Below are 12454 nucleotides of genomic sequence, written 5' to 3' on the forward strand. Positions count from 1 at the left end.
ACCGTTTTGGCACCGATACCCAACCCTACTCCTGACACTCGCATCACTGGTATCGAAATAACCCCAAACGATACCCAACTCTACTCCTGACACTCGCATCACTGGTATCAAAATAACCTCAAACAATACCCAACCCTACTCCTGACACTCGCATTACTGGTATCGAAATAACCCCAAATGATATCCAACCCTACTCCTAACACTCACATTACTGGTATCTAAATAACCCCAAATGATATCCAACCCTACTCCTTACACTCACATTACTGGTATCGAAATAACCCCAAATGATATCCAACCCTACTCCTGACACTCACATTACTGGTATCGAAATAACCCCAAATGATATCCAATCCTACTTCTGATACTTGCATCACTGGTATCTAAATAACCCCAAACGATACCCAATCCTACCCCTGACGCTCGCATTTAAGATCGTAAAAGCTCAACAATCTGCTGACTGATTGCTGATGTTTTAGATTACTTTTATTGTCTTTTTTATTGGTGTGTTATTATACTAATACAAGACAACAACTTCAGAGTATGATCTCTGATGGCACATGGTCCTTTAGAACAGTGTATAGCCTGATGTACCTGTAGCACAGGTAATTTTCCCTAAAAAATACCATGATATTGCAGTGATTGTCAACAAAACTATGGCAAGTGTGAACAAAAGGACAATCTGACTAACATTTCAACACAAGTTTAAAGTCTTTCATAAGCTTTATTACAGCGATGAGTGGGACACAAAACATGACAACTTATCAATAAATTACTAGAAATAAAAAAGGGAATTAAGAACACGAACAAGCTGTGGAATACATCCAGAGACACCAGTTAAGGAGTATGATCTCTGAAGGCATGTGGTCTTTCATAATGGTGCATAATCTGATGCACCTGTAGTTTTAAGTTTATTTGGGGATTCTCCACACTGTAACTCTTTGCGATGTGGGAAAGAGACTGAATGTAGACTAATCATGAGAATATATAACAGCTTCCACAATGTCCACAGTCTAGGATTTATGCTGCTACTGACAGTAAACCATTAAGCAGCCAAATGTTTGGCTATAGCAGACAAATAATAAATACTAACCCTTGTGGAGCTCCCAAGAATCAAGTTGGAGGAATCAGGGTATAGTTATGGTATGCATTAATGCTGGATTGAGTTTGTGTTTCACAATCAAGGTCATAAATTAAACGTCCCTTGGGTGTGTTTTATGCTTTTTGTCCACCTTAGTTACAGATACAGCAAGATTCACATTAACAACTTGCTGTCCTATGAATTGTAAATAGCTGTGATATTGATAGCGATTGACAAGGAAGGTTAAATGTGGCACAGATATGAACTTGGAAGCTTTGTTCTATACTTTCTGCACAATGTCAGCAGTGTTGTACCTTTAAGATTTGTATTTATTATTTATTTCACCTGAAATTAGACAAATGAAATAAAATAAAATAAAAAACTGCTATTGGTTTTTGAATATTTACAACAAGCATTGCAGCTACAACAACCAAACCACACTAACCAGAATTTCCTGTTTAAAGCTTCCAGATCCAAAATAACACAGATTCATGACCAAGATGAACTAAATCCAGAATGAGTCTAGTGCAGAAACTACTAAGATATATTTATTTGTGTTGTGTTAAACTGTCTATTATTTATTTATTCATTTTCCTTTCAGCTTAGTCCCTTTATTAATCAGGGGTCGACACGGTGGAATGAACTGCCAACTTATCCAGCATTTGTTTTACGCAGCGGATGCAATCACTGGGAAACACCCAAACACAGTTGCACTCACACACATGCACTAGGGATAATTTAGCTCATTCAATTCACCTACTGTATAGCGTATGTGTGCACCTCTGTGGAGGAAACCCACCCGAACACGGGGAGAACAAGCAAACTCCACACAGAAATGCCAACTGATCCAGCCAAGGATAGAACCAGAGACCTTCTTGCTGTGAGGCAATTTTGGTACCCACTGTGCCACTGTGACACCCACAGTCTATTATATACAGCAAAAATAAAAAAAAAATAAAAAAACACAAATATTCAATCAAATATAAAATTATTAGCCCTCTTGTGAAATTTTAGCTCTTTTATTTTAAAATTAAATTTTTTTTTTCCAAAGTGTTTTCTATTATATTGTTTTCTTCAGGAAATAAGTCTAATTTCTTTTAGTTTTATTATTTTTTAATAATAATAATAATAATAATAATAATAATAATAATAATAATGCATTTTATTTAAAGGTGCCTTTCTTAACACTCAAGGTCACTACAGGAGAGCTAGAACCATTCGTTTGAATAAAAACACAATAAAAGTCAATAGAATACATAACAAATTTTTAAAAATGTAATCGGGTTAAAGAGAATAAGCTGTTCTAAACAGGGGTGCAATTCCCAAACACTGACGTAACTCACAGCTGAACTATCATAGTACATTCATTCATTTTCTTGTCGGCTTAGTCCCTTTATTAATCCGGGGTCGCCACAGCGGAATGAACCACCAACTTATCCAGCAAGTTTTTACACAGCGGATGCCCTTCCAGCTGCAACCCATTTCTGGGAAACATCCACACACACACTATGGACAATTTAGCCTACCCAATTCACCTGTACCGCATGTCTTTGGACTGTGGGGGAAACCGGAGCACCCGGAGGAAACCCATGTAAAGGCAGGGAGAACATGCAAACTCCACACAGAAACGCCAACTGAGCCGAGGTTCGAACCAGCGACCTTCTTGCTGTGAGGCGACAGCACTACCTACTGCGCCACTGCCTCGCCCCTATCATAGTACATATATATAAAAACAGTATTGAATGAGTCAAATGAATCTAAGTACACTGTAAAAATTGATATCCAGCCACAGTAAATATGGCTCATTTAAACAAACAGATTTCACTTAAAAAGTTTAGTTTTGGTCATTGCTTAATTTTAAATTACAAATGTTACATAAAATATTGATTTCACTGTTTACTTTATTTAATAAAGAAAAACAACTAGCAATTTTTACTAAATTATCAATAATTTGAGGTTTAGTCAATTGTACCTAATATTTTAGGATCATCAGATTACCACAAGACGCTGTATCACAGCGCGCAATTTGAGGAGTCCATTTTGGAGAGAAGGCTGTTCATCTTTTGGTAAGTTATTGCAAATGTTAGATGATATTCCTTATGCCTGCTTATAAATACTGCATGTCTAAATGTTTAGATGGCAATTTACAGTATAACGAATGGAGGCTTTTAATAAATGACCATGCTTGACTCAACACAACGTGTTTACCCTGATCCACACAGGAGTGTTTGAAGCCAGGTCTGTCAGCTGATCTATTATATATCTGCTCCTGTTTGTATCTGTTAAGGTGCTTTTTACTGAGCTTTAAACGATTATCACTGTGGCCAAACACTGTTGAGCATGTGAATATGGTGGGAAATGCTGGTATACTCTCATTGTAAAAATTTCAGTACCGCTTGACTTTTGAAAACTTCAAAGTTTTATTGTATTGTTTTGTTTGTTTGTTTTTGTGTTGTTGTTTTTTTTATTAAATTAATAATGAAAGTATATATAAGTGAAAGTAAATATAAGTAAAATTTGTTAATTTTCTTTTTTTTAAGATCAAAGAAGGATTCAAAGGATTGACGGCTGGTGATGTGGAGTCAACCTTCATTGAAAATTTGGACAGTTACACAGAACAGCTCGTCCATTTAATTCACAAAAAGGGGGGAAGTGCAGGATGTAAAATCTGTGATGTGATGAATTTGCTGGAGCAAGTATTGTTTACTGAAAATTCTGTTTGCCTGTTTTAGCATTTACATTTTAGATGTTCATTGTCTCTACCATGTAACGCATTTTAAAGATTTAAATTTATTTATATATATATATATTTTTTTTTTCTATTTGCACTCCCAGTGTGGACATTCTCTGGGATGTGGTGATATGCTGTCTGACTGTGTACCTGTCTGAGAACCTTGAAAATCTGATTACACATTATCTGGTTAGTGAATGTAGTTCACTTAGTTCACTTTCAAATGACTTTTGTGGCAGGTTGAAAACCTGAAAATTCAATTAAGCATGTAAAATGTCAACTTTTTTTTATATTTGAGTGATTTTAGTCATCTTAAATTGAGTTCAACAAAAAATGAAAATTTCCTATTTTTTAGGTCACCCCAGTCAATCGAAGATGTGGGTAACTTTTTTCTTCTCTAGTAGAACAGTAAAGAAAATTTGGAATTGAAGCACCTGTGGTCTTTGATAAAATGCTAGTTAGCAGATGAAAGTTAGTCAACAAAGACCACAGTTTAAGTTAATTTTACTGTTCTACTGAAGAAATGTTCTGACTTTCAGGTTCCGACTGTCTTTATCAGTTTCTTACTTTTTTCCCCCTTTTTTTTTTACTTGGCTGTGCCTTTTTCAAATTTTTTTTTGAACTGATGCATAATATACATTTTGTTTTATTGTTTTGTTTCAGGACACCTGTGGGGAAACGGACCAGCTGGACATTGGAGAGCACATACCAAAAACAGTGACCATACGCACACATACACTACGAACAATTTAGCCTACCCAATTTACTTATACCGCATGTCTTTGGACTTGTGGGGGAAGCAGGAGCACCCGGAGGAAACCCACATCAACACGGGGAGAACAAGCAAACTCCGCACAGAAACACCAACTGACCCAGCCGGGGCTCGAACCAGTGACCTTCTTGCTGTGAGGCCATTATGCTGAGTGTTTGACAAACACAGCTTTAAACGCTACTTCTAAGAATACACTTGAAACAGTTTTTGAACTATTGTTTCTATTAAAGCAGTACATTTGTAAAAAATTTAGCATTCTTTTGAACACCTAAAAATGTTTTCAGGAAATGTTTTTAGATGCATTTGTCTAATAAAGAAATTCTTTACTTTAATCCTGTTATCTGTGTTTTTTTCCACCCTATGTAATGTATTACTAATTGTAAGTTAACTGATAAGTGACTTAGTATTTTAAAGTTGAAGAAATAAACATTTTCAGTTAAATTAGCTTAAGATTTTATAATTGGGTACACAAAACTTTAATGGTAGAAATTGCTTAAATTTGTAAACAAAACTGCTTAAAATATTAAGTTACAACAACCAATAAATTTGAGCAAAACCATTTGCTAGAATACTTAAAAAGTTAAGCATCACCAACTAAAGATTTTTAGGTAATATTGCTTTAAATTTAATGTGAAAATTGCTTAAAAAGAGGGATGCAAAAATGATGCACTATATTCATAAGTAAATCTAGCATATTATTATTTTTTCAGTGTAAAGGGTAAATAATGCCAGTAATGCCATCATTTTAATATCCAGACAAAGAAATTTGGTTTCAAAAGGGGGAAAAAACTGGTATAAGACTAACTTAAGACACTTGAAGACAGAATAAACACAACAACACAGGCATGGGATACTGCAAAAGTTATACAAAATGCATTATGCAATAAAAACCCAGACTAAAGCAAAAGTACACTGACAACATCACAACCAAATGCTGAAACCAACACCTTCACTCCAAGCAGATTTCCAAATATAATTTTGAAGCCAGCAAGTCTGTAAGGGAACTCTGAAAAGAGTAACTCAAGAGCGAAACCGAAACACTGATTAGAAAGTTACAAATAAAAAATAAAGTTATTTAGTAGTGACGAATATTGAATAAATTGAGCTGATTCTTTGTCGGTAATCAACTTTAAATATGAAATTACTTTCAATAAGGAAGAACAGGGTATGGACTAACTGAAATAAACACATAATAAACGTAGTCCTACCTGAAACGAATCGATAATTTCTGCATCGAGTCCTTCCAGATCATCCACAGAGGACTGAGTCTTTCTCAGAGTCAGGTCAGCAGTCAGCGTGCCATCATTATAAGATCTGACGAACTTGAAGTCACTAGTGCGCGAGCCCGTGGTCAGGTATGCGTCATAATTGTAGGCGCTGCGGAGAGTTCCCGCGCCCTCCACCTCTGCGTAATTTGGAGGCAGATACGCGCTGGGAATGGCTACAGCTCCATCAAACAACAGTCTGGGCTTTCTCCTGCGACAAAACCTCACGGCCAGGATGATGATGATGAAGGTCAGGAAGAAAGTGGAGACGGACACCAGCGCGATGATCAAATAAAACGTCAGTTTGGAGCTGCTCTCGTCATGAGACATGTCTTTCAGTTCTGGCACTTCAGCCAAGTTATCTGATACAAGTAAATACAGTGCGCACGTGGCTGAGAGAGAGGGCTGTCCGTTATCTCTGACTGACACAATAAGGTTCTGCTTCATGCTGTCAGATTCAGAAATGTCCCGCTGCGTCCTGATCTCTCCGCTGTGGACACCGATAGTGAAAAGTCCCGGATCAGTCGCTTTAATGATGTGATACGAGAGCCACGCGTTCTGCCCGGAATCCGCGTCCACGGCGATCACCTTGGAGACCAGGGAGCGCGCCTGCGCAGCTTTGGGCACCATCTCGGTCATGAAGGAGTTTCCCTCCGGAGAGGGGTATAATATCTGAGGAGAGTTGTCATTCTCATCCGATATGAAGACACTCACGGTCACGTTACTGCTCAGAGGAGGAGACCCGTTGTCTCTGGCTAACACGAGCACTTTGAAACTTTTCATCTGCTCGTAATCAAACGACCTGACGGCATGAATGACCTCGGTGTCTCCGTTAATGGATAAAAAGGAGGACACCGGTGCGCCATTGACATCAGAGGACAACAGAGAATAAACTACAGTGCCATTCTGTCTCCAGTCCGGGTCTGTAGCTGATACTGAACAAATAGAGGAGCCTGCTTTGTTATTTTCTTGCACATGAGCTCTGTAATTCTGCTGCTGAAATACAGGTGGATTATCATTGACGTCAGCTACAGTCAAGTGAATATTCTTAGTGGAAGATAAAGGCGGAGAGCCCTCATCAGTAGCAGTAATTGTAATATTATATTCAGAGAGCAGCTCGCGGTCTAATTCACCTGTGGTCACCAGAGAATAGTAATTTTTGATTGAAGGCACGAGTTTAAATGGGACGTTTTGCTGAATGGAGCAGCGCACCTGTCCGTTATTCTCAGAGTCTCTGTCCTGCACATTAATGATGCCAACCTCTGTACCGGGTAACGCGCTCTCAGGAATGGGGATATTCAGTGACTTAATTACAATAATTGGGGCATTGTCGTTAACGTCAGTTATTTCAACAATTAATTTTGTGTCTGAGGAAAGACCAGAGCCATCCTTTCCCTCAATGAGCATTTCATACCTTAAAGCCACCTCAAAATCAATGGGGCCTTTAACTCTTACATCCCCACTGTATTGATCTAGAGAAAATAAGGTGTTTGCAGTTTTTGAAATACGACTAAACTCATACGTCACTTCTCCATTTTGTCCCTCGTCGGCATCAGTAGCGCTCACTGTCACCACTACAGTATCTACAGGGGAATTTTCAGGCAGACTGACTTTATAGACGGCCTGACTAAAGACTGGAGCATTATCATTAGCATCCAGCACAGTGACGTGTATGGCTACAGTACCTGATCTCGGTGGAGTCCCGCCGTCTACCGCAGTCAGAATTAAAGTCACCTCTTTCTGCTGCTCACGATCCAGCTCTTTGTCTAACACTAGTTCAATGTTTTTACCACCATCCACCTTTGTATTAACTGATAAAATAAAATTATCATTGCGTTCAATCGAATATCTTTGTACTCCATTCTGTCCTATATCTGCATCATGAGCCTCATTAACGCGGAACCGCGCGCCTTTCACAGCATTCTCACTAATCTCAAGCTTTATTGTCTCTTTAGGAAATGTAGGCGTGTTATCATTAACATCCAGTATTTGTATTTTAACACGATGCATCTCTAATGGATGTTCAAGGACTAATTCGAAATTAAGTTCACAGGAAAGCCCTTCATTACAAATCTCCTCTCTGTCGATTCTCTCCGCTACGGTCAGCTCTCCAGTGTTCAGATTAATATCACAATATCGATTAATATTACCTTCAGTATCAATGCGAGCTTTACGAGATGACAGTCTGTTCACATCAATTCCGAGATCCTTCGCTATATTTCCAATCACAGATCTGCGTTTCATCTCCTCCGGGAAAGAATAGCTCACGTCTCCATAAGCGCTGTGCGCCATCAGCACGAAGAACAAAAGACCAAACATCTCAGCAGCAATGCAGATCCTTTGATTATATTCAGATATATTTCAGGAATTAAACCCAGAAAAAAAAGAACAAACAAGCAAATCAATAAACAGAAAAATGCAAACAAAACGACTGATATACAGCCCGGTTACCGTCGACGAGTTTCTAGATTTAGGCGAGCTTGAAGCTCTGTGTGACGCAAATATCAGGGTGGAGAAATATTAAACACAAATCTGGATTTGCAGGTAAACAGCGACACTGTGAGCTGAAATGAGAAACTGCAAGACATTCGTTTATATGACAGGACTAGAACAAACTGACCCGATGCAGTTCGCTTTTTAACACATACACGCTTAATTGCTTATGCAAATAAAAGACAAAGCAAATGTCAGTAGCAACATTTTTTTACAGAGAGAAATATAAACACAGCAACAGCATATATGCTACTCAAAATAAAATTAAAAAACGAGTAAAATCCACAACAGCACAGTCACAATGTGTGAGAGCTAAATATCCAACTAAAAGAAAATGCCAATGCAGCACCATGGACAGCGAATGGACGAACCAGCTCCATGCTATTTAGAGGATTGTGTTTAAAATGACTTGCAATTAAAGAGTAAAAGAACTACGACAAACAATTTTTGAAAATCCATACTTGATAGTTAGACAAAGCAAAAATAAATGTGTGTGCACGAGCGTTGGCTATTATATTCCCAACAAATCAACTACAAATAAAAAAAGATCCTTAAAAAATATAACTCCAAGCAACACTCCTCTTAAGCAAATTGCAATGCCTTTAAAACAGCATATAAATATGACAATTAAGAGAAAAGTACAACTAAGAAATATCAACACCATCACAAACTCATCCGAGAACAGCAGGATTGACAAAAGACAAATAAATAAACATGCTAAAAGTGGCTTGACTAAAGGGTTGGGTGAAAAGGGAGAGATCCCTACAGCTACTAACAGATAATTAAATATATATCTACAGCTTTTAATGCAAAAGATCAGGTAATTACTGCACAATAACAATAAACCAACCATCAATGAGTAAATTACTGTTTATACCATTTTGTTTTGTTTTATTTTTGACATAGATCATATATATCTGTTTAACCGGAATAAACTAAAATTACAATATAGAATGTAGATCTACACCCTTATGTTATTGTTTGTGGTATTAGGTTTAACTTATAAAATGTTTAAACATGTTAAACTTTTTTATAAGTTAAATATAAAAAAATAGATGTTGATTGTTGTTCATAATTTGTACTAAGTACATAAAAAGTAAATAAAGTGCGTAAATTACAATTAGGTTACTTCTTATCTTCATATCAAGCCTTAAAAAGGCCAAAGTGATCATATCCACTATAACACGTTTGAAAAGAGTCGTGAAATGTTCCAAAAAAAAAAAGATCATTAAATACGTAAAAAAAACACGTAGTTTCTTTAAAAGTTTGAAATTAAGACTTACCTGAAAGGAATCATTAATTTCTGCGTCAAGTCCTTCCAGATCATCCACAGAGGACTGAGTCTTTCTCAGAGTCAGGTCAGCGGTCAGCGTGCCATCATTATAAGATCTGACGAACTTGAAGTCACTAGTGCGCGAGCCCGTGGTCAGGTATGCGTCATAATTGTAGGCGCTGCGGAGAGTTCCCGCGCCCTCCACCTCTGCGTAATTTGGAGGCAGATACGCGCTGGGAATGGCTACAGCTCCATCAAACAACAGTCTGGGCTTTCTCCTGCGACAAAACCTCACGGCCAGGATGATGATGATGAAGGTCAGGAAGAAAGTGGAGACGGACACCAGCGCGATGATCAAATAAAACGTCAGTTTGGAGCTGCTCTCGTCATGAGACATGTCTTTCAGTTCTGGCACTTCAGCCAAGTTATCTGATACAAGTAAATACAGTGCGCACGTGGCTGAGAGAGAGGGCTGTCCGTTATCTCTGACTGACACAATAAGGTTCTGCTTCATGCTGTCAGATTCAGAAATGTCCCGCTGCGTCCTGATCTCTCCGCTGTGGACACCGATAGTGAAAAGTCCCGGATCAGTCGCTTTAATGATGTGATACGAGAGCCACGCGTTCTGCCCGGAATCCGCGTCCACGGCGATCACCTTGGAGACCAGGGAACGCGCCTGCGCAGCTTTGGGGACCATCTCGGTCATGAAGGAGTTTCCCTCCGGAGAGGGGTATAATATCTGAGGAGAGTTGTCATTCTCATCCGATATGAAGACACTCACGGTCACGTTACTGCTCAGAGGAGGAGACCCGTTGTCTCTGGCTAACACGAGCACTTTGAAACTTTTCATCTGCTCGTAATCAAACGACCTGACGGCATGAATGACCCCGGTGTCTCCGTTAATGGATAAAAAGGAGGACACCGGTGCGCCATTGACATCAGAGGACAACAGAGAATAAACTACAGTGCCATTCTGTCTCCAGTCCGGGTCTGTAGCTGATACTGAACAAATAGAGGAGCCTGCTTTGTTATTTTCTTGCACATGAGCTCTGTAATTCTGCTGCTGAAATACAGGTGGATTATCATTGACGTCAGCTACAGTCAAGTGAATATTCTTAGTGGAAGATAAAGGCGGAGAGCCCTCATCAGTAGCAGTAATTGTAATATTATATTCAGAGAGCAGCTCGCGGTCTAATTCACCTGTGGTCACCAGAGAATAGTAATTTTTGATTGAAGGCACGAGTTTAAATGGGACGTTTTGCTGAATGGAGCAGCGCACCTGTCCGTTATTCTCAGAGTCTCTGTCCTGCACATTAATGATGCCAACCTCTGTACCGGGCAACGCGCTCTCAGGAACTGGACTGTTCAGAGATTTAAGAATTACCATCGGTGCGTTATCATTGATGTCAATAATATCTATTAATACAGTGGAATAACTTGATAACCCCTGACCATCTTTAGCTTGAATGGGAAGCTCTATTGTTTTCTCCTTTTCGTAATCAACGGGCCCTGTTAGTTTAATCACACCAGACACCGAATCGATAACAAATAATTGCATGACTTTTTGGGACAAATGACTAAACTCATACGTCACTTCTCCATTTTGTCCCTCGTCTGCATCAGTAGCGCTCACTGTCACCACTACAGTATCTACAGGGGAATTTTCAGGCAGACTGACTTTATAGACGGCCTGACTAAAGACTGGAGCATTATCATTAGCATCCAGCACAGTGACGTGTATGGCTACAGTACCTGATCTCGGTGGAGTCCCGCCGTCTACCGCAGTCAGAATTAAAGTCACCTCTTTCTGCTGCTCACGATCCAGCTCTTTATTCAGCACGAGTTCGCCATGTTTTCTTCCATTTGAACGCGTCAATACATTAAGAAGAAAATGCTCATTATTCTGAAGTGTATACGACTGCACTGAATTCATACCAATATCCGCATCGTGCGCCTCATCTAATAAATAACGAGATCCTTTTACTGCTGACTCACTTGTTTCGAATTTATTAACGGTTTTTTTAAACTGTGGTGAATTATCATTTATATCCTCAATATTGAGAATAAAATTGTGCAATTCTAAGGGATTTTCCAGAACAAGCTCCTGTTTAATAACACAAGAAGCTTTATTTTCACAAATCTCCTCTCTGTCGATTCTCTCCGCTACGGTCAGCTCTCCAGTATTCAAATTAATCGCACAATATTGTATTCTGTTATTATCAGTATCAATGCGCGCCTTACGTGATGATAGTTTTTTCACATCCAGTCCGAGATCCTTCGCTATATTTCCAATCACAGATCCGCGTTTCATCTCCTCCGGAAAAGAATAGCTCACGTCTCCATAAGCGCTGTGCGCCATCAGCACGAAGAACAAAAGACCAAACATCTCAGCAGCGTTTGCGACCGTTTGCAATGATTCAGAAATCTATCAGGTTGGATTCTAAAAAAGCCAAACACTTGGCATGGAAAAGAAAAGAAATATACGAACGAATATAAAAGGATTGTACTCAATAGCTGGCATATTGTTCCACCACCGTCGATGACGTTCTAGAATTGGAGCTTCTGTATATGACATCAGAAGCAGGGTGGAGAAATGCGAGTATGTGGTTTTACAGGCGAACAGCGACACTTTGAGTTGAAATTAGAAACTGCATGGGGTTTAGAACTGTGAGTGGAGAATGTCACAATAACACACAAATAAGCGGTGCTGTAGCCAACTTTTATGAAATATATACTTATTTTACAATGCAAATATAAAACACACCTAAATCCAGCAGCAACACTGTCTATAGAGAGAGATAAAGAGCAATATAATGTATTCAAGAGAAAAACAATCGCA

The 12454-nt window shown here is 38.8% G+C and overlaps 7 protein-coding genes across 7 annotated transcripts in view; all 7 read right to left on the reverse strand.

Moving 5' to 3' along the window:
• pcdh2g7 (protocadherin 2 gamma 7) overlaps window positions 1–8168 on the reverse strand; it is a 193694-nt gene extending 185526 nt beyond the window's left edge. Inside the window, exon 1 of the mRNA NM_001024180.2 lies at window positions 5793–8168. Coding sequence (NP_001019351.2) covers window positions 5793–8168 — 2376 coding nt within the window. The remainder of the gene's footprint in view (window positions 1–5792) is intronic.
• The window catches only part of pcdh2g1.1 (protocadherin 2 gamma 1.1), a 226530-nt gene that overhangs the window by 185526 nt on the left and 28550 nt on the right, over window positions 1–12454 (reverse strand). The gene's annotated exons all lie outside the window — the stretch shown is intronic.
• pcdh2g1.2 (protocadherin 2 gamma 1.2) overlaps window positions 1–12454 on the reverse strand; it is a 222937-nt gene that overhangs the window by 185526 nt on the left and 24957 nt on the right. The gene's annotated exons all lie outside the window — the stretch shown is intronic.
• pcdh2g2.2 (protocadherin 2 gamma 2.2) overlaps window positions 1–12454 on the reverse strand; it is a 214072-nt gene that overhangs the window by 185526 nt on the left and 16092 nt on the right. The gene's annotated exons all lie outside the window — the stretch shown is intronic.
• Window positions 1–12454, reverse strand: part of pcdh2g3 (protocadherin 2 gamma 3) — a 206322-nt gene that overhangs the window by 185526 nt on the left and 8342 nt on the right. The gene's annotated exons all lie outside the window — the stretch shown is intronic.
• Window positions 1–12454, reverse strand: part of pcdh2g4 (protocadherin 2 gamma 4) — a 201455-nt gene that overhangs the window by 185526 nt on the left and 3475 nt on the right. The gene's annotated exons all lie outside the window — the stretch shown is intronic.
• Window positions 9622–12001, reverse strand: pcdh2g5 (protocadherin 2 gamma 5; the record flags this gene model as incomplete). The annotated part of the gene is given in 1 exon segment (NM_001024178.2): window positions 9622–12001. A coding segment is annotated over 1 exon segment (2380 nt), but the record flags the coding sequence as incomplete, so codon positions are not given.

The sequence above is a fragment of the Danio rerio genome, chromosome 14 (genome assembly GCF_052040795.2).
Source record: "Danio rerio strain M-AB ecotype USA chromosome 14, GRCz13ab, whole genome shotgun sequence".
Taxonomy (NCBI): domain Eukaryota; kingdom Metazoa; phylum Chordata; class Actinopteri; order Cypriniformes; family Danionidae; genus Danio; species Danio rerio.